This window comes from Mandrillus leucophaeus, unplaced genomic scaffold (genome assembly GCF_000951045.1).
Source record: "Mandrillus leucophaeus isolate KB7577 unplaced genomic scaffold, Mleu.le_1.0 Scaffold397, whole genome shotgun sequence".
Taxonomy (NCBI): Eukaryota; Metazoa; Chordata; class Mammalia; order Primates; family Cercopithecidae; genus Mandrillus; species Mandrillus leucophaeus.
This window is the reverse complement of record NW_012104220.1, coordinates 2,951,354-2,974,175: the sequence shown is the minus strand read 5'-3', so window position 1 is coordinate 2,974,175 and position 22,822 is coordinate 2,951,354. Positions and strand designations below refer to the sequence as shown.

General features: G+C 35.6%; 1 protein-coding gene across 2 annotated transcripts in view; it reads right to left on the bottom strand.

The window, feature by feature from the left end:
* ARHGAP29 (Rho GTPase activating protein 29) overlaps positions 1-22,822 on the bottom strand; it is a 95,868-nt gene that overhangs the window by 25,312 nt on the left and 47,734 nt on the right. For both annotated transcript variants that reach the window (XM_011991507.1, XM_011991508.1), the window contains exons 13-22: positions 13,391-13,548; positions 12,672-12,808; positions 12,293-12,397; positions 9,958-10,056; positions 8,790-8,929; positions 8,326-8,514; positions 7,622-7,759; positions 3,190-3,422; positions 1,306-1,633; positions 1,066-1,174 (exon numbers count right to left, since the gene is read on the bottom strand). In XM_011991507.1, the coding sequence (XP_011846897.1) occupies positions 1,066-1,174; positions 1,306-1,633; positions 3,190-3,422; positions 7,622-7,759; positions 8,326-8,514; positions 8,790-8,929; positions 9,958-10,056; positions 12,293-12,397; positions 12,672-12,808; positions 13,391-13,548 (1,636 nt within the window). The remainder of the gene's footprint in view (positions 1-1,065; positions 1,175-1,305; positions 1,634-3,189; positions 3,423-7,621; positions 7,760-8,325; positions 8,515-8,789; positions 8,930-9,957; positions 10,057-12,292; positions 12,398-12,671; positions 12,809-13,390; positions 13,549-22,822) is intronic.

The window sequence follows — 22,822 nt, the reverse complement described above, 5'->3', positions numbered from 1 at the left end:
CACAGAACTATTATGATGATCAAATAGAATCAAACAAATAAGCACAGTGCTTAGCACAGAACAGGCAGGTACCTGGTAAATGTTAGTTCCTTTCCTTTTTTTTTTTTTTGAGACGGAGTTTCACTTGTCACATTCTCAGCTCACTGCAACCTCTGCCTCTAGGGTTCAAGTGATTCTCCTGCTTCAGCCTCCTGAGTAGCTGGGATTACAGGTGCCCGTCACCATGCCTGGCTATTTTTTGTATTTTTAGTAGGGATGGGGTTTCACCATGTTGGCCAAGCTGGTCTCAAACTCCTGACCTCAGGTGATCCGCCCGCCTTGGCCTCCCAAAGTGTTGGGATTACAGGTGTGAGCCACCATGTCCGTCACTCCTTTCCTTTTTAGACCCTATGCTCACTGATACTTGATTACACATTAAATTTAACATATATGGCTGCAATGTAAAAACTTGGAATTTAGCTGTAACAATGTAGAAATGACAATATAAATGGAAGCTTTTCCAGCAGCTTAACAACTAGCAATGACAGCAACTAATATTATAAAGAGAAAATAAGTGAATAAAATGACTGTAGTCAAGGAAATAAAAAATACATACACATCTCTGTGTTTAATGGGTTAAATGTAGGCCACAGGTAAAAAGCATGTCAAAAAAAAAGGAGGACTCTAAATTTTTTTAAGAGTCTAGTTTGACTCCATATGAACAGTTAGTTCAATGCACTGAATTATGGAACCAGAAGATACTAATGAATATCACATTGCTCAACACATTTCTACCTTGATTTTAGCTGATGGCAAAATGCAGAAACGAAAACAAAATTCAGAAGGAACACAAAAAACATTATGACCTCCAAGATGTCCTTATTACAAGAAAGACTTTTATGAAGAATGACATTCATTTAAATGCAAGGTACACTAAAAGGCAACTTTCTCAATGGCTAGTCAAGATTTGTTAACTAATAAAGCTTCATTCTCTGGCTTCCCTCATCACCCCTCACCTTGACTTTAATCATGGTTCTACTGGCAGTTTTAAGTCAGCAAACTTTTTTTTTTAACATGGCTACTCACCACTGAGACATGCATCCCATTTTTCTAACGCATTTTGCTTGCGTTCTGACTCCTCAAATGATGTAGCTCGTTCAAAAATTTTGCTTTCACTCTCTGAAGTATGGATATCCTGTTGATGGAAGATAATTTTTAAAATGGAAGAAGTAAAATACAACCTCAAAATAAAGAGTTCAAAGATTTTTAACTTATTAACATAAACATTACAAAGTTCTAATATAATTCCATAAAGGTCAAACTCACTTCCTTTGAAGGAAAAAATAGTGACTTCATGGAACGTTCAGGGTCTCTTTCTTCTGGTGATAACAGAGGCTTTGGAAAACAGCCTTGATCAACCTGAGGTGAAAAAACACCTGTGCTACACGTGACATCTTGCGGCTGTAGGGCCCCATCGAAGATCTTCTGTGAGTGAGTAATGAGGAACTCCACCAAGCGTGCTTGGTTTGAATACTCGGCAAGGGAGGAGATGGTGATAGGAGCAGTTGTGGGCCTTGGCCTGATGAGACTTGGTCCAAATATCACCCCCAAGTTTTTGGAGTTCATCTTGTTTTCTTCTGCATGATCTACTACCCTGCAAAGTAGAACACATAAAGTTGCATAAGATTTGCCTATTAGAGTTCCTTGACTGTAGTTTACTATGGAATAGAGAGGGTGGAGGAAAAATGAGCTGCATAAGAATACTAGGGGGAAAAAGTCTAGGAAAAGGTTATATTTATTTGATTAAAATATTGACCACATGCCAAATAGAGTTTCACAGTTTCACAGTATTGAAATAAATTTCAAGTAGAAGGAAGTACTACAGTTTTACCAGCAGAAAGAAAAAATACCCCTAAAAACTGCTCCCATCTCAGTATATGGTATATCCTCCCAAGTCCTTATACTGGGAACCTAAACATCATTGTCAGTTCTCTCACTACCCATCTCCAGTCTTCAAGTCTAGATGATTCTCCCTTCTGAAGATCTCAGTTCCAACACCATCCCCACTCCTCTGGCCTCACTTGAAGCTCTTACCACCTTTTATTTCTATGATTATTCAAGGAGATCTGAATTGTAATAAAGGCCTCCTCTTCAACCTAGTTTCCATATTGCTGCCAAAATATCTAAAAGGCGAATCTGAGCCTGTCAAATCCCTAGCTCAAAATTCTTTAGTGCGTACCGAAGCAAGATGGTCAGTGCACCTACCAGGCACGCAAAACTTTATCAGGCCTCTAGCTGGCTCAGTTTCTGCTACTGCTTGCTGTATTGCAGCCTAACCAATTCACTTGTATTTCTCAGATGCACAATGTGCTCTTGTGTCTCCATGTCTGTGACTTTGTGCCTGGAATGCTCTTCTGTGTAATTTTGCCCACCAAGATACTACTTGGTTCTGTAAGTCTGATTCAAGGGCTATCTCCTCTGATTTATGCCCTGACCACACAATCTTCCTCTGCATGCTATACATAGCTTTTAGAACAATGATGCTGTACTCTGCTTGTCTGTAGATCCGTCCCTGCAGCTGATGAGACCAACAGATGGCTGAAGCCCTGTGTTTTCATCCTTGTTTAGCCAGCCAGAGCCTGGCACACAGGAGGCATCTGAGGGAACCATGTTGGCTCCAAGTACATATATCTTCAATGTCTCCCCTTCCCTTGCACAGATTGGAGATGAAATGTTCATTTTAAAAGTAACACTGCAACAATATGAACACACTTAACACTTAAGAATGGCTAAGAAGTGCCAGGTGTGATGGCTCACACCTGTAATCCCACCACTTTGGGAGACTGAGGTGGGCAGATCATGAGGTCAGGAGTTTGAGACCAGCCTGGCCAGTATGTTGAAACCCTGCCTCTACTAAAAATACAAAAATTAGCTGGGCATGGTGGCGTGCACCTGTATTCCCAGCTACTCGGGAGGCTGAGGCAGAATAATCGCTTCAACCCAGGAGGCGGAGGTTGCAGTGAGCCAAGATCTTGCCACTGCACTCCAGCCTGGGCGACAGAGCAAGACCCTGTCTCCCAAAAAAAAAAAAAAAGAATGGCTAAGAAAGTAAATTTTGTTATGTGGATTTGGATTTTATCACAATTAAAAACAAAACAAAACAAAATCAATTGCCCATTAATGAATGTTCTAGTTATATAAAATTCTTACCGCTTTAGATGTACTATAAGGAAATGAAGACTGTTAAAATTTGATGCTGGCAATTGTCTTAGAAGGTCTTTGATTTTTAGAAGAATTCGGTTTATTTCTATACACATATTTGGCCATTTTTTGTCTTCAAGACTATCCTTTTTTGTCTCTTGCTCTTCATTTACATGTTGGATCTCTTTTGCAAGGTCTATAAATTCCTTGTACAATCGAAATAAAATAAATGGTTCTGGGAGCTAAAGAAATAAAATTACATTGAGGTGAGTACTCTTTTTTTCTGTTAATAATCAACTATTACTAACAGTTTCAGAACGATTTAGGATGTCCCTTTACATTAAGAAGATTTAAAGTCAATCCACATTTAGTAATGTAAATGTTTGCTACAGATGTGGTCTATAAAGTAAACCTAGAATCATCATCATAAATTGTATCTGTATTAAAAATGACTTAACTGATAATCAGTAAAACTAAACCTAAAGCTGCATGATGGAATTTTACAAGTCTGATATATATCCTATACTAATTACATTCATGACTCCCCCAAAGTTAGTATGATCTTCAACTGTTTTATTGAAATAAAACCCAGGATAATGCATAAAATAAGTCAAATTAATTAAAAAGGCAAGTAAACTGAATTTTCTTGATATGAGAGAAACAGCAAGAAAACATTGTCAACATTTTATTTATGTAATTTTTTAACACACCTTGAATTGTCATAAATAGGTCAAAAGAAAAAGTACCTTCTCAAACTAACAAAGGGCATGCCATTTTGATCTGCCCGGTGTCATACCGAATTTCAATGTTTCCACTTGCTCTGTGATGAAACACAGGGTACCTCTAACTACTACCTGATGTTCTATTTTTATCAGTGGTGAGGTAGGTGCCCCTTTCTCTGGTTTCCTCTGCTGGTCCTAGAGAGGGGCAGCCTTGAAATCAATTTCTACCCACACTATTCTGTGATCTGAAGGAAGTCACTTAACACCTCTTGGAGCTGCAGATTTCCTACACAGTAAATGAGTAGCATTAAGGCTACTCTCTAACATTGTTTTAAGAATGGAACATGCTTTCTCACAAGAAAGTCTCCATCACATAATATTCCTGAGACAGAATGAGAGCTGATAGTATTGGACCCTATTCATTTCCTCTCCTTGCCTGGCTAGAAGAGATAAAGGACGATTCATTACGAGATTTATAGTCATTCAACACTACTTGGCCTCCATTTTTCAGCTAAGAGTCCTGTAAAATGTGATTAAAGATACGCCAGTAGTTTCCTGGGCTAACATGGTAGATTCAACAATTATACCCAATTTCTTTCCCTGCAATCCCACTAAAATACAGTAAGCCCACAGGAGTGCGAGAATAGGAGAGGAGACGAAAGCATGACTTCATAAGCTGAAGAGTTGAAGAGCAAATGAACAAGTACTGACTTAGCAGCTCTGAGAAAGCTGAAATTTCAAACTGTGAACCAACATGACTGACAGAATCCTAAGGAGACTCAGGGACTGTCAGCACTAGGTCTTCTGAAACTGCTGGAGCGTGGGCTATCTGAGATGGCTAAGATCTGTAGATCCCTGTTGCCACTTGACTCTTCTGAGCAGCCTCTTCCCGAGAAGTCTCAAGATTTCTTCTCCAGGCAGTATAAAACAAAGAGTCTCTGGATGGGCAATGTCAAACACAAAGGACAGATGGGCAACTATCTGAAAATGGGGATTTAGTGGCTACACATGCCGTTCTAAACATAGAGATCCTGAGACCTTCTTAGCCTGCTTGGCTCTTACAGGACTGGCACCACACTCTAGGCAAGAAAAGACTCTTCTCTGGGGTATCAGACTCCCCCATGAACAGAAACCTATAGCGATAGAGGCATCAAATGTTTCCCAAACAGTCCGCCTACATCACCCTACAATAAAGCTCAAAGTCTTCAAAGACTTCATGTGTTCAGGAGCTTCGAAAGAGATTCAATTTTCAACTCTTTCATTTAAAGCAGACAACCACGGAGACAGAAATCAAAATGAGTAGGAAAAAAAAAAAAAAAAACGTAAAGGTCTAGGACTGTGCTGTTAACATGGTGGCCACAAGGCACATACGGCTACTGAGCACTGGAAATGTGGCTGGTCTAAACTGAAATGTACTTTAAATGAACAAAACATAGCAGATTTTAAAGACTCAGTAACAAAAAAAGGTAAAATTATTTCATTAATAATTTAAAAATACTGACTAAATGTTCAAATGGTATTTTCAGTTTAAGTAAAATATTAAACTAATTTCACCTGTTTATGTGGCTACTAGAAAATTTAATATTGTAATATGTGGCTCACATTATATTTCTATTGGGCAAGGCTAGAGAATAAGCCAAGAAAAGAATCCTTTAAAAAAAAAAGGATTAAACTATAAAAAAAAAAAAAACCTATAAATATCCTCAGATACTGCAGTCATTAAAAAAGGAAGAAAGTTGCAAAAAGAACAAAAACCACAGTTTTGGAAAATTGAAACATGATACCAGGAATGAAATAGTTCACAGCAAGGAAGAAAGATAAAGCTGAGGAAATCTCTTAGAAAGTGTTGTAAGAAAACAAAAAAAGAAATGAATGATAGAGAAAAGATAAGGGAACTTGAGAACCTGTCCAGGTTGTCAAGTATCCAAATAAGAGTTCCAGATGGAAAGCAAAGAGAAAAGAGAGGGGAAGAAATGAGCAGCAAAATGATAAGTTCCAAAAACTAAAGGACTAACCAGGATTGGCAGTGCTCATGGAGTGCCCTGAATAGTGGATAAAATATACCCACATCGAAACACATACTTATACAATTTTAGGATAAAGGGAAAAAAAGAAGATTCTACAAGCTTTCAGAGACAAAATCATAGGCCACATACAAGGAGTTAGAAATGAGAAGGATTTTAGGTGAAGACAACAAAAAAACACCTTTGAATTTCTGAAGAAAAATAATTTTCAGCCTAGAATATTACAACCTTCCACACTAACACCACCATGATATTTCCATTCAAGAGAGTAGAATATAAAGACATTCGTGGATAAATAAGGTTTTAAATATTTACTCCTATTCTACCTTGCTCAAGTATGGGCATGACCAAAACAGGAGAATAAAACAAAAACAAAAACAAAAACAACAAAAAAAGGGAAGACATGACAGGCATTTCCTCAAAAATGAGGAGAAGGTGGAAGAGATATCCCAGGATGGCAGCTAGTTACCATATTTTAAAAAATCCAGTACAAAATTATAGCTAGATAAGGAGGAGTAAGTTCTGGTGTTTTATACCACTGTAAGATGACTGTAGTTAACAATAATATATTACATACTTTCAAATAACTAAAAGGAGGGTGTTGAATGTTCCTCAAATGGAGAAATGATAAATGTTTGAGATGGCGGCTGGGCTAATTACCCTGAGCTGATCACTATGCATCACGTATACCAAAACATCACTGTGTACTCTATAAATGTGTACAATTATTACATGTCAATTTAAAAAAAATTTTTTAAAAGGATCCAGCTGGGAGCAACAGAACTGCAGAGATTGATATGTTGAGGACTATCATCGCTATTCTCTCTGACATTATCTCTTCATTTTCACCCGAGGACAGAGTATCAGCTAAGCTTGGCTCAGATCTTTTTTTGTACTTGTCTCATGACAATGTGCTGATTAAGTTTTTGCAATCCCTCCATGAGCTGCTGCTTGATGCTACTAAAGCCATTTATTTCGTCCCACCAAGTAGGTCTTTGGACCTACTCCTGCAAACTACAGGTATAACAGTGAGAAAAAAAAAAGAGAGAGCAGCCTACTCCCTGACCATATTCCCGCTAGAATGTGCAGTACCCAGCTTACAGGACAGTCCTTTCAGATGGTCCAAATGTAGTAAATTACGTGTTCCCAGGACACATCCATGATCTTGACCACTACCCTATCACAATGGCTATTTTAAAATATCAACGAAGGCAAAGCCAGCCTACGATCCAGACACTGTTTTATTTACTTCATATAACTGTGTGGATACTGGGATTGCCTTACACAGCTAGATTTATGCTTTCAAGTCAATTTTCCAAAGGTTAACAATACATTGTTTAGGAATAAATAACATGTATTAAAACTATTAAGAAAAGAGAGAGAGTTATGATTATTAAAGACCTCTTTGGTGGAGTTAGGCGGATGTAACTTGGAAGAGGAACGTGGGGGTTTTTTATAAGGTACAGTAATATTCTATTTTCTTAAGGTGGGTGATGGGAGATGAGTTTGTTTTTATTTTTCTTTAAACTGTATATATATTTAATATACTCTTTGACCCATGCACTAATAATCAGCAAGACACCCATACCGTCTATGCCAATGAAAAAACATGTGTAGCAAATGTTATCAGCAAAATACAAATCAGATTTTTGCTGTTTTTAATTTAATAGTGGGTTTCAAGGGTAAAAATTTTACCTGCCGAAGGTATAATTTCAAGACGTCACAGATATCATGTGAACTAAATTCTGAAATGTCTACCAAGTGCATTCCATTTTCCAAAGCTTGACACAGTTTTTCAGTCTTTATTTTGTTTCCACACACACGATAAATTCCCTTCAATAGAAAAGAAAAAAATTTTGCAAAATTCTTTAGTGCAAATGGCTAAATCTACATATATTTGATTTTCAATCTTTTCATTCTATTTCAAATTTTATTAGTATTTTAGAAAAAACTATTCAAGGCCAAATGAGGTAACATTTTCTGTAGAAATCTGAAAAAATTTAGTTATTAAAGATTGTGCATTGGCCAGGTGCCTGGGAGGCGGAGGCGGGAATATCACTTGAGCCTAGAGTTCAAGACCACCAGCCTGGGCAACATAAGGAGACCCCATCTCTACAGACATTTTTTTTTTTAATTAGCCAGGCGTGGTGGCACGTGCCTGTGGTCCCAGTTACTCAGGAGGCTGAAGTGGGAGGGTTGCTTGAGCCTGGGAGGTCAAGGCTGCAGTGAGCAGTGATCATGCCACTGTACTCCAGCCTGGGCAACAGAGTGAGACCCTGTCTCAGAAACAAAACAAAACAAAACAAAAAACCCCTGAACATTATTTTCCTTTAAAGTCTCCTTTTCATTAGGTTACACAGGCATTTATGCTTTTTAAAATTTTAAGAGTTATAATGTACCTGTAGACACAAAGCTCTATTTTCAATCTCTGAGGCACATATTTTGAGTATAAAAGGGATACCATCTGGTTCCTTTTTTGCAACTTGTGTGAATTCTGCTCCAAATAATTGTATTTTTCCTGGAAGTTTCTGATGACCGCAAATAATGACTAAATTTTCCAAACACTTGCGATGACAAACAAGGAGACACTACAAGAAAATGATAGTTTGAAACTGGTTAACCTTAAAACTATTCACAACTGGGCAAACTGCAGGTGGGGGGTAACACAACAAAAGTGAGTTTAAGCGGTATTACTTGTGGTATTTGAAAGATTTAACAACGAAACAAAACATAAAATTGTAGAAGGCATACTGCAGAACAATTAAACATACATTTGCAAAAGATCCTAAAAAGTAAAATTAATAACAAAAAAGTAGAAAACAAAAAGCATAAAAGGGCCAACACAATTCCACAAAGATCTTACCTCTTCACATTCAACACCTTGGAACACTACAATGCCTTCACAATCCCTACATTTCGTGGGGGATCTCAATTTGCGAAACTTGTGTGTGAGAGCTGCCTTTGACATCAATGTTTTCTTAAATGTTCCAAGGGAATTGGGTCCTTGCGAGAGAAATAGTTTATAAAAATTGTAAAATGATAGAAAAATTATACCATGTGATACCATATTTTGAATAATCTTTAAACCCTGTAATCGTTCATATATTATAAAAAGCTTTGAATCTGTAATATCAAAATAGCTGCTTAGCATCCAATTTATAGGTCCAATTTATAGATCTCTTAAAAGGCACATTTATCAAGCATTTTAGCTATGAGTAAAAGTGGTCACCAAGTCATTGCTATGAATAATAACATGGCATAATGTTTTCAGAATCAGCATATTTACACTATTATTAACATGTTCTTTCATAGAGCTGGGAAGGGTGTCATAGGAGGCATTAGAAAAAGTCCCCATAAACAAAGAAAAATAGCTGTGTGAGGTTAGAGTGTGAGCATTATCTGCATTACAGATAAAGCTTTCTTAATTTACTATAAAATTATAGTTAATATCAGCTAGTTACATATTAATACTATACTGGGGGTCACATATTCCATTAATTTAGGAAATGATGCCAAACCAGGTAACTGTAGGCATTAAACGTACAAAATGAATTTATACGCCTCTAATTCAAGTTGTTAAGGTAACTGATTTAACTTCATCCTTCAAAATCCACAACTTCCTTATCCTCAAGAAGTACACTTACTTAGTTTTCTTGCTTGGTTTCTTGCATTGTTTCTTTTGAAGGAGATTTTTAGAATTTTTTATGCACCCCAACCGTTTTAACACTAAGTCATAGTATTAGGTTTATGAAAACACATGATATCTAGCCTGTTATTTTAGCACCATGCCAATACATTTTACATCAGTAGTTTTGCTGCCTATTCTAATATTTGTATTTGTAACATTTAATTAATACATTATCAACTCGTACTTCTACATAATTGTTGGGATATATTTAAGTCATGGTGAATTTTTTTTGTTTAATACACAAGAAAGTATTGATTCTTTAAAATTATACTATTTTTCTAATATCATGCAGTGCTACTGATTCAGCTGGTTTAGTGGGACTTAATTCAGGTAAATACAATACCAGTTTCTGAAGGGGAAGATGGCTCTCTTTCATCTAGATCATCTGCAGAGGACATAGTTCCACTGGATGGTGTTCGTGGAAGTTTTCGATGAAAGTCTCCTAAAAGAAAATTGTGGATACAATTACCTGACCATCCATTGTAGGATCTTTGAAATAGGAAATGAAAACACTTTTGAATTAACAAAAGTCATACTATTTTATTAGCTTCAATGTAAAAATTTGCCTCTATTCTCATTCTCTGGGTAACAGGGAATTCTGATACTCATTCCTGGAAATGAAAAGATATTTAACCAAATCTGACTTTCCTGAACAAATTTAAAACTGAGGCTCATGTAGTCCAATAACACTTTACTGCCAACTTCCGATGGTAAGTATTAGATATGGTAAACTTCACAAGTATAGCTGATATTTTCCATTCATGTCTAATACCTAACATGTGACAGAGTAGCTGGCACAACAGTAAAGTTGTCGTTAAATGTTTGCTGAATTAAGTTATAAATGTATACGATTAAACCAAAAGCTTTCTAAAAGATACAAAAATCTTTGAATACAACAACCCAACAGTAACATCACATTTATGTTACTGGCAAGACGGCAGACTGGGAACCAGGAACAATAGCCCAGTGATACTGGCAGGGAGCTGAGACCACAGTGTACAAGCTATGTCAGCAAAGGACACTGCATATGTATCAAAGCATGTTTGGAAGCAGCTCAACTGGGAATGAGGTTTATTTACTCCCTCTCCACAGGCCTACATCTAAGTGGAAGAATTCACCTTAATGCAAGGCCTTAACAGTTTCAAATTCAGAGTTAGAAAAGCCTTTACAAATGATTTTAAAGAACATCCTCTTCACCAAAGGATTCTTCTCCACAATATGCTTAAAGGTAGCTATCTAGTTTTCACTTTGAATGTGCCCCCAATGACTGATAAATCACAAAGTTGTATTGCTCCATTTTATAACTATTCTAAATGTAAAATGCATTTCTTACATTACTGAACAGAAAACTGCCTCCCTATAAATCCCAGGCTTGGTCATATTTTTCCCAAACGGAGAAAACAAGTACTCTAACTTTAATCCCTTTTCACTTCCAGTATTTGAAGACAGCTGACAGGTCTCCAATTTTCCTTTTTCCCAGGCAAGGCATTCCCAGGTTTTCACCCATTTATCAGGTGATGTGGTTTCTAAAATTTTGTCTTTACCACATGAAGTTTTATGGGATCCTAAATAATATGGGGCTTGCTCTAGATTGGGTCATAATTTCTGGAGCTACCTAGAACCAGTTTGTTGTTACAAAGCTAATTACAAATATTCAGTTCAATATTAGGCTCACATTTCCAGAACGTTCCTTGAACAGTGCTACTTTTAAAGAAGGCAGCAAAGTGGCAGGTGATAATCATCCTACAAACACAGTGCTGCGTGAAAATATTTTTCTAACTTTAAATATAAGAGATTTACCTAAATCAGTAAAACTTCTGCAATATGTAAGAGAAGAAAAAGGCCTTGGAATCTGAGATGGCTTAAATCCTATAATCTATCTATTAAGATCCTAGAAGAAAGAAACGTTGCCAGAAAGAATGGGCCTGGAGCAGTCTTTGGTAGAAGTGTAAAGGAAGAATGTTGGATGTAGAATCTCATGAGTTCAATTGCTACCTTCTTCTACTGCTAGCTGTATAACCTAGGCAAATCGCCCTCTTAGAAGCCACTAATGGAGAATTCAAAATGCTTACTCTGTTTCTCTCTGGGGACCATGAGATAATCTGTATCAAAGTATCTTAAAGCACATTTGTAAAAAATTAACAAGAATAAGTAGTTGCAGGCACAGAAATAGCAAAATGACATTGTTTATTATAGCAATTAAGTACCAAACAATCCAAAAGATGACAGTTATAGCCACAGAATATACAGCAGTGAAAATAAAGATGACTACCTACATTCACATAGATCTTAAAAAAAATACATGAAGTCACGATAGTGTAATTCAATTTGTATAACATTCAGAAGAGAGCAAAACTTCACCAGATAGAAGTACTAGAAACATTTAAAATAGCTAGGGAATATTTTTAAAACATTTCAGGATAATGGTTTATTCTGGTGGGAGATACGGCAATGTTACCACGGAGGTGTGTACAGGGGCTTCTAATATACTGATAACCATCTATTTCTTAGGCTGGGTGGCGAATATATGAGGGGTTTTTAAAAACTATTTTTTAAATTGTATACTTTCCTCTCTATTATGTATGAAAGTTCACTATAAAAGCAAGGTAGTCAAAAAATACCCAAAAAAGGACTGATCTTTCAATGAATTTCATTGCTAGACTTAAATACTGATGTACCTGGACTTATAGATTCTGAATCCAGAGATCTAGATTCGCTGCTCCCTCCAGTACTCTCAGAGTCACTAAACATCCCAAATGTCCACGATCTTATAAAGGAAGGACCTTTAATAAAAAGAACAAAGTCAAAACTTGGCTACAGGTGGATTTCATAAGGTAAAATACTGACATTCTATCAAGTGAGACAATTCAAATTTCTTTAACAATAACCAATTATCAACTTCAAGAAAGGAACCATGATAACAACTGTGAATAAGATCTCACAAATTTACAATCTAAGGCCTGATTTTTAAATTCCAGAGCAAAAATTAATTTAACAATCACATTCGAACAATCTGACCTTTTATAAATTAGCACTCTTTTTAGTGTGGAAAACTACCTGTTATATCTGCACTGTTAGAGCATCTGTCCTCTTCAATTTTATTAGAACTGTCAGGAAGGCGTACAACATCCTCTAAAGAGTTGGCAGGTCCAAATCCAGAAGTTTGGGAACTATTTAAATGTTTATTTACATTTCTGAAACAACAATGACAAAAAACAAAACTCAACACTCCAGGGAATAACTAATAATCAGTCTATTTCATTCTGTGTTTAGAAAAATCTATTAATTTAACAATCACAGATGAATTAAACTAAATATTAAAAACAAATCATACTACATGGTTCAGCTTCTTATAGGAGATGCAAATACTTTTTAATTATTTGTGCTTATTACAGTGGAAACATGGGAAGGAACAGCAGAAGTATAGTTAATAATTCATGGCATGGTTTAACTTTTCTAGCATGACCTCTGTGGAAAACATAGGTTAAATTCTGTGGACATTCAAAACATGTATGGCCATCATATGATGTTCCCAAATGATTTTTAATTCTTAAATAAAAGAAGTCTGTGTCAAAATGGAAAGGCTTACTGTTAGTGAATTATATCTGTTCCTTAAATATAACTACTTCGATAACATAAAATAATATTTAAAGAACTCAGAAAATTTTTAAGTTAATTTTGTCAGTTAGAAAAGACACTTCCTTGTACTAGACAGAAACTTTAACAATTAAGTGTTTTATATTTTGAAGTAATTTTGTCTGTACATTAATTCTCACCCATCAACTTTGTCTTCTTCAGTTGAATTTGTGGCCTTGACAAATTCACTGTACTCTTGGCCTGGGTCATAGAGTTTGGCACTATCACAGAGAGACTGTAAACTGTCTGCAAGGGAAGCAGCCTGCAGATGCTGCATGTTGAAGAGGTTAACTGTTACCTATGGACACAGAGACAAAAGGCAGAGTAACTCATGAGATACAGAATGTTATAAAACATACATTTATTTCAATGACTGCATCAATAAAAATGCCATACAGTGAAGCATACAACACTGAATATCACTCTGAGCATACTATGATGCCTGATTTTGCATAATGTCTAGATTAGGGAGAAAAGTAGTTTGAATCTAATATCTATGAGTAATCATTTCCAGCAAAACTGGCTTTTAGCTGAAAAATTCAAAAGTGACTTCAAAAACCACATGCCCCAACTGGTTCACAATTTTAGGAGATGGATGTGTTTCTGAGGATCCTCATCTCTGTATCCTGATGGTCTGATCACAACTGCCTAAACTCTTCAGAGAAAAACATGGGGAAAACACTTCCAATCAAAGAACTATTATTTAGACTGTTTTCACTTTTTCAATCCTATAAAAACAGAAGTGCTGAACTACAGTACTCCGTTCTTATAATTAGATATTACCTTGAATCTATTCAAAATACATTATTCCATTGAGTTTCACAAATGCCTAAATATATTATCACTATCATCACTTCTACTAACAACAATAACAATAGCAGCAGCTGACAAGTATGTACAATATGCCTGACTCATTCTCAGAGTCTTACATGAATAAACTAATTTGATGTTCACAAAAACCTAGGCTTTGGGTATATTACAGCAAACCGATGAGATACTGACTCTCATGGACCTTTACATTCTCCTGAGGGTGGTATGCGAGGGAAGTAACAAATTACGTAAATAAAATACTTTCTGGTACTGAAAAATGCTATGAATACTATATAAGAATGTCAAATTATGCAGTATGACCAGGTATGTGTTTGTGGAAGGGTATTTCCAACATGGTAAATTAAGGAAGGCCTCTCTGAGGAGGTAACATTTGAATTGCAGGCCGATGTAAGAAAAGCTTCATGGAGATCTATCCAAACAAAAGGAGGAGGTAGTGCAAATGTGAATGGGAAAGAGCTTGTCATGCTCAAGAAACAGATGAAAGGTCAATATGGTTGAAGTATATGGAAAGAGCTCTGGTTGAAGATAAAGCTAAAAAAAGTAGTCATCTAAACTATGGCAAGGTGTCTGAATTTAAGTGCAACAGGAAGCTGGTGGAGCATTTTACACAAAGCTATAACATGATCTGATTTATTCTTTAAAATGACACTCTGGCTTCTTTGTGGGGAAGGTATTTAAGGGAAACAATCTGAATAAATGCTAAATTTCAATTAGCTTAATGTTATTTCAAAGACTGCCACGTTTCTTCTTCATCTCTCTTGACATACCAGATGATAGGATAATTAGTCTTTAAATCCTTTTCAATGTAGACAGGCATTTCCCTAAGGATACTTGACTCTGCATAAATAGTATTTGAAAAGTATAGATAACAGAATAAGTAGCCCTATTTGTGCCCTAACTCCTTCAAGAAACAAAGAAAATTCAAACTGCATAAGGTGCAGTTTAATTCTAGCAACTGGCTATATTAGAGCATTCTCCAGCTAAAGGTAAACTGCTTACTCTCTTGATCCTAAAGGTAACCTGCATGCTAGGTGGCCTTCATTAACTGCATTGAAAAAGTTAATGTGCAAATGAATCACCTTGGGGATCTTGTCCAAATGTAGATTATGATTCTAAGGATCTGTGTTGAAACCCAAGATTCTGCATTCCTCATAGGCTCTCAAAGTAATGGCAATATGACCAAGGACTGCATCTTGAGAAGGCTTTCTAAACTTTAGTTTTCTCATCAGTAAAATGGAGATAAAAACTTGATAGGATTTTTGTGAGAATTAAATGAATTAATGTAGACCAAGAGCTTAATACACTGGCAGGTACGTAGTCAATCTTAGCTATCATTAGCTATTGTTTGAGGTGGAAGAAATTTATCAAAGGTAAAAGATTGGCCTAAATGACTTCTAAGGTAATTTCAAATCCTGGATTTTATAATTCTGTTAAATCCTTTCATGATTCTTTAACTAAATAATATATTAATTAATCAAAATTTGGAAAATAATGAGATACAATTTTAAAAACTCAAAAACATTTTAAGGAAGTTTTCTGGTTCAGATGCAGTAAGCTAACTCCCCCCAGTCTCCCACTGAATTCACCTAAAAATCTGAACAGAATGCACAAATCAAGACTCTGAAAAGTAAATGGAAAAAACTACAATTCGAGGTATGACCAGTCCAGCAATAGGTCTACTCCTGCCCTGTTTTCCAGCCCATGCTCAGCTCCTACCCAATTCTCCAAGTCCCAAAGTACAAACTGAGTGTAGACAAAAGGAGCACCAAGAGAGGTTCTTTCTGGTTCAAGGAACAAAAGCGGGGAGGGGTGACGGGAGATGTAACTAAACAGTAGAAGAAAACTCCCTGGTTTCTTTTGTATATCTGTTTTCTCTTCTGCCTTAGACCCTAAGCAAGTCCAAATCCCTAAGACACAATCCTGTGGGAGCAGCAATGATGACAGTAGCAGCTGAAGAGATGCCAAAACTCTGATGGAAATCCTCCTTTATGACCAGGTGAACTGTGTCTAGAGAGGGGTCTGAAATTTCTGTTACTTTTCTCTCTTTATCCTCCCCACACTTGGCCGGGGAGAACAGCAGAATAGGCAGACCTAAGTTTCCCAGCCAGAAGATTGGGAAGGGAGTCACACAGAAGCTGGAAAATGAACCTAACTGTATCAAATAGTTGCTAAAATTGAAAAAAAATTAATGTTCAATATAGGTTATAAACAGGACCCAGAGTCAATAAAGTAGTAGTGAAAATATCTAGGATATGATTCAAAATTGCTTGTCATACAAAGAACCAGGAAAATCTAAACAACTCTCAAGACGAAAGACAATAAAAAGACACCAAGACTGACATGGCTCAGATTTGGGATGATCAGATGAAAACTCCAGAACAACTATTACAAAGGTTTTAAAAAAGTAGAGCAAACAATCTTGAAACATGGAAAACCAGAAGCCTCAGCAAAGAAATGTAAGATGTAAAGAAACAAAAGGAAAATTTATTGCTGAAAAATAAAGTATCCAGAACAAAAAATTTACTGGACGAACTGTATGGGAGAATGGGAATAACAAAGGAAAAGAGTCTGTGAACTTGAAGACAGATCAACAGAACAGTATAAACAACCAAGAGGAAAAAGCTCTGGGGAAAAAATAAAGGACTTCCAGAACTGCGGAAGATTAACAAAAGCTCTAATGTTTGAGTCACTGGGTGTCAGAGAACGAGGAAAAAGAATACTACCAAAAAAAAAAAAAAAAAAAAAAAAAAAAAAAAAAACAGATTGAAGAAACAATAGTTGAGAACTTCTCAAATTTTTCAAGAGTCAAACTTGTAGATGCAAGAAGTTCAATCAATCCAAAAAAGGAAAAAACAGCAAAAACCAGGTCTAGATATGTCTTAAACAGATAAAAACCAAAGACAAAAAAAAAATAATAATAATAATAATCCCACAAAAACAGCCAAAGAAAAACACATGCCACAATTGGGGAAATGATAATTAAAATGATTACTGGTATCTCATGAGAAACTATGGATGCCATAAGGCAGTGGAACAATATTTTTAAAGCAGTGAAAGAACTGGTTTCTGTATTTAGAATTCTATATCCAGTGAAAATGTCCTTCAGAAATGAAGATGAAATAAAGACATTCTCATATGAAACACAACCAAGTGAATCCATTACCAGCAGACCTGCTATAAAATAAGTGGTAAAGGAAGTTCTTTAGACAAAATGTTACCAGAGGAAAGATGGAACCACTAGAAGGCAAGAAGAATGAATAGAAATAGTAAATAATAGACTACTTTTTCCTTCTTAACCTCTTTATAATATGTATGACTTTTAAAAGCAAAAATTGTGAGAGTCTGGTGAGGTTTTCAATGTATATGGATGTAATTTACATATATCAAATACAACCCAGATTAGGTAAAGGAACTTCTAGGTGGTGATGCTTCTGCATTCCACTTGAAGTGGTAAAAAACTAATTCTAAGTAGACTTAAAAAAAGTGTATGTATAAACACAGATAAGTGTGCAACCATTTTTTTTAAATTGGCTATTTATAGAATAATCTATTTTAGGCTGAACTGTCCTAGCACATGTTTTAAATGGATCTAGCATTTTCATATAACTCTGGAAACCACATTAAATATTCAGCTTCTTCAACAGTGTTTCACAGTTCATTACTACTTTTTCAGGTAACTAGTAATCTTAGAACTTCTATTTCTGTTCCATGAAAGAGATAATTTTTGTTTTTTACCAGAATGCTTATTTTGTATCTTAATGACACAATATCCATTTTCATATATGACAGAGTTCATATATGTACTACTACATCTGTACATTCTTAGTCACGTCAGGCTGCTACAACAAAAGTACCATAGACCGAGTGACTTAAACAACAAAGATTTATTTCTCACAGTTGTGGAGATTGAGAGATCAAGACCAAGGCACTATCAGATTCAGCGTCTGGTGTGGGCCTCAATTCCTGGTGCATAGACTGCTCTTTTCTCTCTGTGTCCTCACATGATAGAAGGGAAAGGGTCATGAGGGCTCCACCTAGTCACCTCCCAAAGGCCCCACCCTCCAAATAGCATCACATTATCACACTGGGGATTAGGATCTCAACATGCTAATTTTGCAGGGGGTGATAAACAGTCCATAGCAACTCAGTTCAAGTAAGTTGCACTGATTGTGGGATTCTAATGAGAATTTACAATGTTAAATGATCTCAAAAACTATTATGTTTTGATACATGCTGCTTAACTGGTTGACTCCATATGACATAAACAATCAAACACAGTTTTTCATTGGTCAACCGATGTAGTTTTACATTTAGCTCCACTGAGAGTAACTGTAGACAAAAGTAAAAAGTAATAATGAAAGTCTACGTGCAACCATTGTGGTTATTAAGGCAATGCAAGTTTCTAAATGATAATTAGAGGGAGATTTTTTCAGGTTATATAAATAGATAAAAATTGAATTTCCTAACTGGAAGCTGGCCAGGAATGGTTTGTAACAGCCATATTCTCTTGAAAGAGACACTGTAGTCATTAGAACAAGAGAAGTGAAGGGAGAGAGTTCTACCAAACAAAATCTCAGTTTTGGTTCATTTGTTAAACTTTTTTCTCATTTTATAAGGACAAAGGCGAAAAAAATCATTCTGGTAATTGGACCCATGGGCCAGGCAACCCAATATTCAATTGACAGTGAATCCAAGACCATTGCAAGCAATATTCAATTTATGACACTGGTGCCGGGGAGGTGTTATGAGCATCCACACTATTTTTCCTTTACAATGTTTTCTTCAGAAAACACTTAGAAGTTAGGAATATAACCTGAGCTACTATAACTTCTTAATAACACAGATGTGTGCAACCAATTTTTTTTAAAAAGGTATATGAAGATACATAATAAAAAACCCAGTAGACAAATTAAAATATATGTCTAGAAAAATATCAATTCATCCAAAAGAAGGCAGCAAAAGGAAAATAGATTAAGGAAAATATCATAAGGCATAAATGAAAAAGAAATAAAATGATAAAATTAAATCTGAACATATATTTACCTTAAATATAAATGGTTTAAACACTCCACTTATAAGATAGTGCCAAAATAGATTTAAAAAAAAAAATCAAGACAGAAGTATATGCTCTCTATATGCTATATAAGAAACTCACTTTAAATATGATAAAATTAAAAGAATGATAAAAGATACGCTACATTCAAAATAATCAAAAGAAAACTGGAATAAAATATCAGTATTAAATAAAGTAGAATAAAAAGTAAGGGAATTTATCACTATAAAAAGACACATTTCTAAGGATAAAAGGATCAATATACCAAGATCATATAATAATTGTTACTGTGTAAGCAATGGAGCTTCAAAATACATAAAACAAAAACTGATAGAACTAAAAATACACCATATGTTGGAGACTTCAAAACTCCTTTCTCAGTAATTGATAAAAGTAGCAAAAGGTAAATCATCAAGAATACAGAAGAAATAAATTACACCTTAAAACAACAGGAACCAATTGATACTTACAAAGCACTCCAGTCAACAACAGAACACACATGCTTTTCAAATGTGCACATGGAAAATTCATCACTGATCTTTTCAAAGAAACAGCTTTTAGTTTCGATTTTTCCGTACTTTTCTTTTTTATTTTATTGATTTAAGAGAAATGTAATAATAACAAGTATTTCTCCTACCATAATAGAATTAAACTAAAAATCAGTATCAGGAAGATATCCAGAAAATCCTCAAATACTTGGAAATTAAACAACAGACTTCTACATTATCCACAGATCAAAGACGAAGTCTCAAGGGAAATTAGAAAATATTTTGAACTGAATATAAATGAAAATACAAATTTCAAAATTTGTGAGATATACATAAGCAATGCTTGGAGAGGAAAATTTAAAGAACTAAATGTATCAGAAAAGCACAGGAAGGTCTCAATAAACAACATAAGCTTCTGCTTTCAGAAACTTTTTTTTAAAAGGCAAAATAAACCCAAAGAAAGTAGAAATAAAGAATAAAATGCAGAATCAGTAAAATTGAGAAAAAGAAAAATTGATGAAACTAAATGCTATTTCTTTTTTAAAAGGATAATAAGACTTTTAAACCTCTTGCCAGACTGACCAAAGAGAGAGAAAGAGAAAAAAGATGCAAATTACCAGTATTGGGAATGAAAGAGAGGTTATTACTACAGCCCACTGAGACATTAAAAGGTAAGAGAATACTACAAGACACATTATGCACATAAATTCAACAACCTAGATAAAAAGGACCAATTCCATGAAAGCCACAAGCTACCAAAAATCACCTAAGAAGAAATAATTAACTTGAATAGGTCTATATCAAAATACACTGAATACGTAGTAAAAAAAAAACTTTCAAAAGAGAAAATCCCAAGCCTAGATACTTTCACCAGAGGAATGTTATCAAACTTTTAAAGAAGAAATAACACAAATTTGACACAATCTTTTCCAGAAAACAAAATAGGAGGGAGCACTTCCCAATTCATTTTATGAAGCCAGAATCACCCTTACACTTTCGAAATCAGACAAAAACAGTTTTTTTAGACATATCAATCTTTCTCTAACAGAGAGAAAAAGAAAAAAATAGTCAACAAAGTAGCAAATTGAATCCAGCAATATATAAAAGAAAACAATTCCTCATGACCAAGAGGGGCTTATTCCAGGGATGCAAAGCGAGGTCCACACTCAAATATTAACATAATCCACCATATTTACAGGCTAAAGACAAAACTACATGTATCACATAATGCAGAAAAACATTTGATAAAATCTAACCTTTATTCATGATAAAACTCTCAGCAAACTAGAAAAAAGAAATTTCTTAACCAGATTAAAGGCATCTTCAAAGAACCTACAGCTATCACCATATATTATGGTGAAAGACAGTGCTTTTCCCCTAAGATGGACAATTAGGCCAGGATGTCTTCTCTCACTACCCCTATTTAACAGTGTACTAGAAGCCTTAGTTAGGGCAATAAGAAAAAGAAATAAAAGGAATACAGATTGGAAAGGAAGATATAAAACTGTCCCTATTTGCAGGTAACATAATTTTCTATGTAGAAAATCCCGAAGAATCTACAAAAAGCTCCTAAAACAAATAAGTGAGTTTAGCAAGGCTGCAAAATACAAGACCAACACACAAAATATCAAGTATATTTCTAACTATTAACAATTAAAACAGCCAGGCACAGTGGCTCACACCTGTCATCCCAGCACTCTGGGGGGCCAAGGTGGGTGGATTCCTTGAGCCCAGGAATTCGACACCAGGTTGGGCAAACATGGCAAAACCCAGTCTCTACAAAAATACAAAGATTAGCTGGGCATGGTGGCATGCACGTGTAGTCTTAGCTACCTGGGAGGCTGAGGATTACTTGAGCCCAGGAGGGTGAGGCTGCAGTAAGCTATGATCACGCCACTGTACTCCAGCCTGAGTGACAGAGTAAAACCTTGTCTCAAAACACAAAAACAAACAAAAAAGCCCCCAAACCAATTAACAATGGAAATTTTAAATAAAGGAAATCTATACATATGCACTTATGTGTACATACAGACCATTCACAATAGCCCCCCCCAAATAAACACATACATACACAGGATTAAATCTAACACAACTTATTAAAAGTATGTTGAAAACTACAAAATGCTGATTTTTTTTTTTTTTTTTAATCAAAGACCTAAGTAGTTGGAGAGGCATAGTATGTTCATGTGTTGGCAACTTTATATTGCTAAGATGCTACATATACAGTCAATGCTCCCCAGTCTGATCTAAAACTTAATACCAAATCCAACCAAAATGTTGGCAAGAGTTTTTGGAGATATGGACAAGCTGATTCTAACATTTTTAAGGCAGGTCAAAGGACCTAAAATACTCAAACAATTCTATAAAAGAATAAAGCTGGAAGACCCACACTATGCACCTGATTTTAAGACTTGCTGTAAAGCAAAAATAATCAAGACACTGGGGCTTTACAAAAAGGACAGCAAGAACTAAACACCGCATGTTCTCAATTACAGGTGGGAATTGAACAATGAGATCACTTGGACACAGGGCGGGGAACATCACACACCAGGGCCTGTCAGGTGATTGGGCGCTGGAGCAGGGATAGCATTAGGAGAAATACCTAATGGAAATGATGAGTTGATGGGTGCAGCAAACCAACATGGCATATGTATACCTATGTATCAAACCTGCGCATTGTGCACATGTACCCCAGAACTTAAAGTATTAAAAAAAAAAAGACAGCAAGTACTTCAGTGCAACAAAACAGAAAATATAGAAGTAGACACCTACAAATATGGCCAACTGATTTTTACCAAGATGCAGAGGCAATTTAATGAAAATGGCATAGTGTTTTCAACAAATGGTATCAAAACAAGTGGACATCTGCATTTACCATGTTTTTTATTTTCTCTATTTTATGCAGTTTGGACATCTTAAAAAGCATGCTGGCCAGTGAGAGACTGACTCTCCCTGGGCTAGCTAATTCCTAGAGATAGCCAAGGGCTCAGGTAGGATCACAGCTTTCATGTGCAAAGCAACAAGTCTCCAGTCTATAAATCCAGCCACCTCCTTTTCTAACTCTTACACACAAAGCCAATTATTTTATCTGTCCTAAATCACCCCGGGGTCAGGTACAACACAACTAGAAACCATCCCTATGATCCAAAGTCCACGGAAATCCACACTAGCCAAACTGTTGAGGAACAGTTTACCTTGCC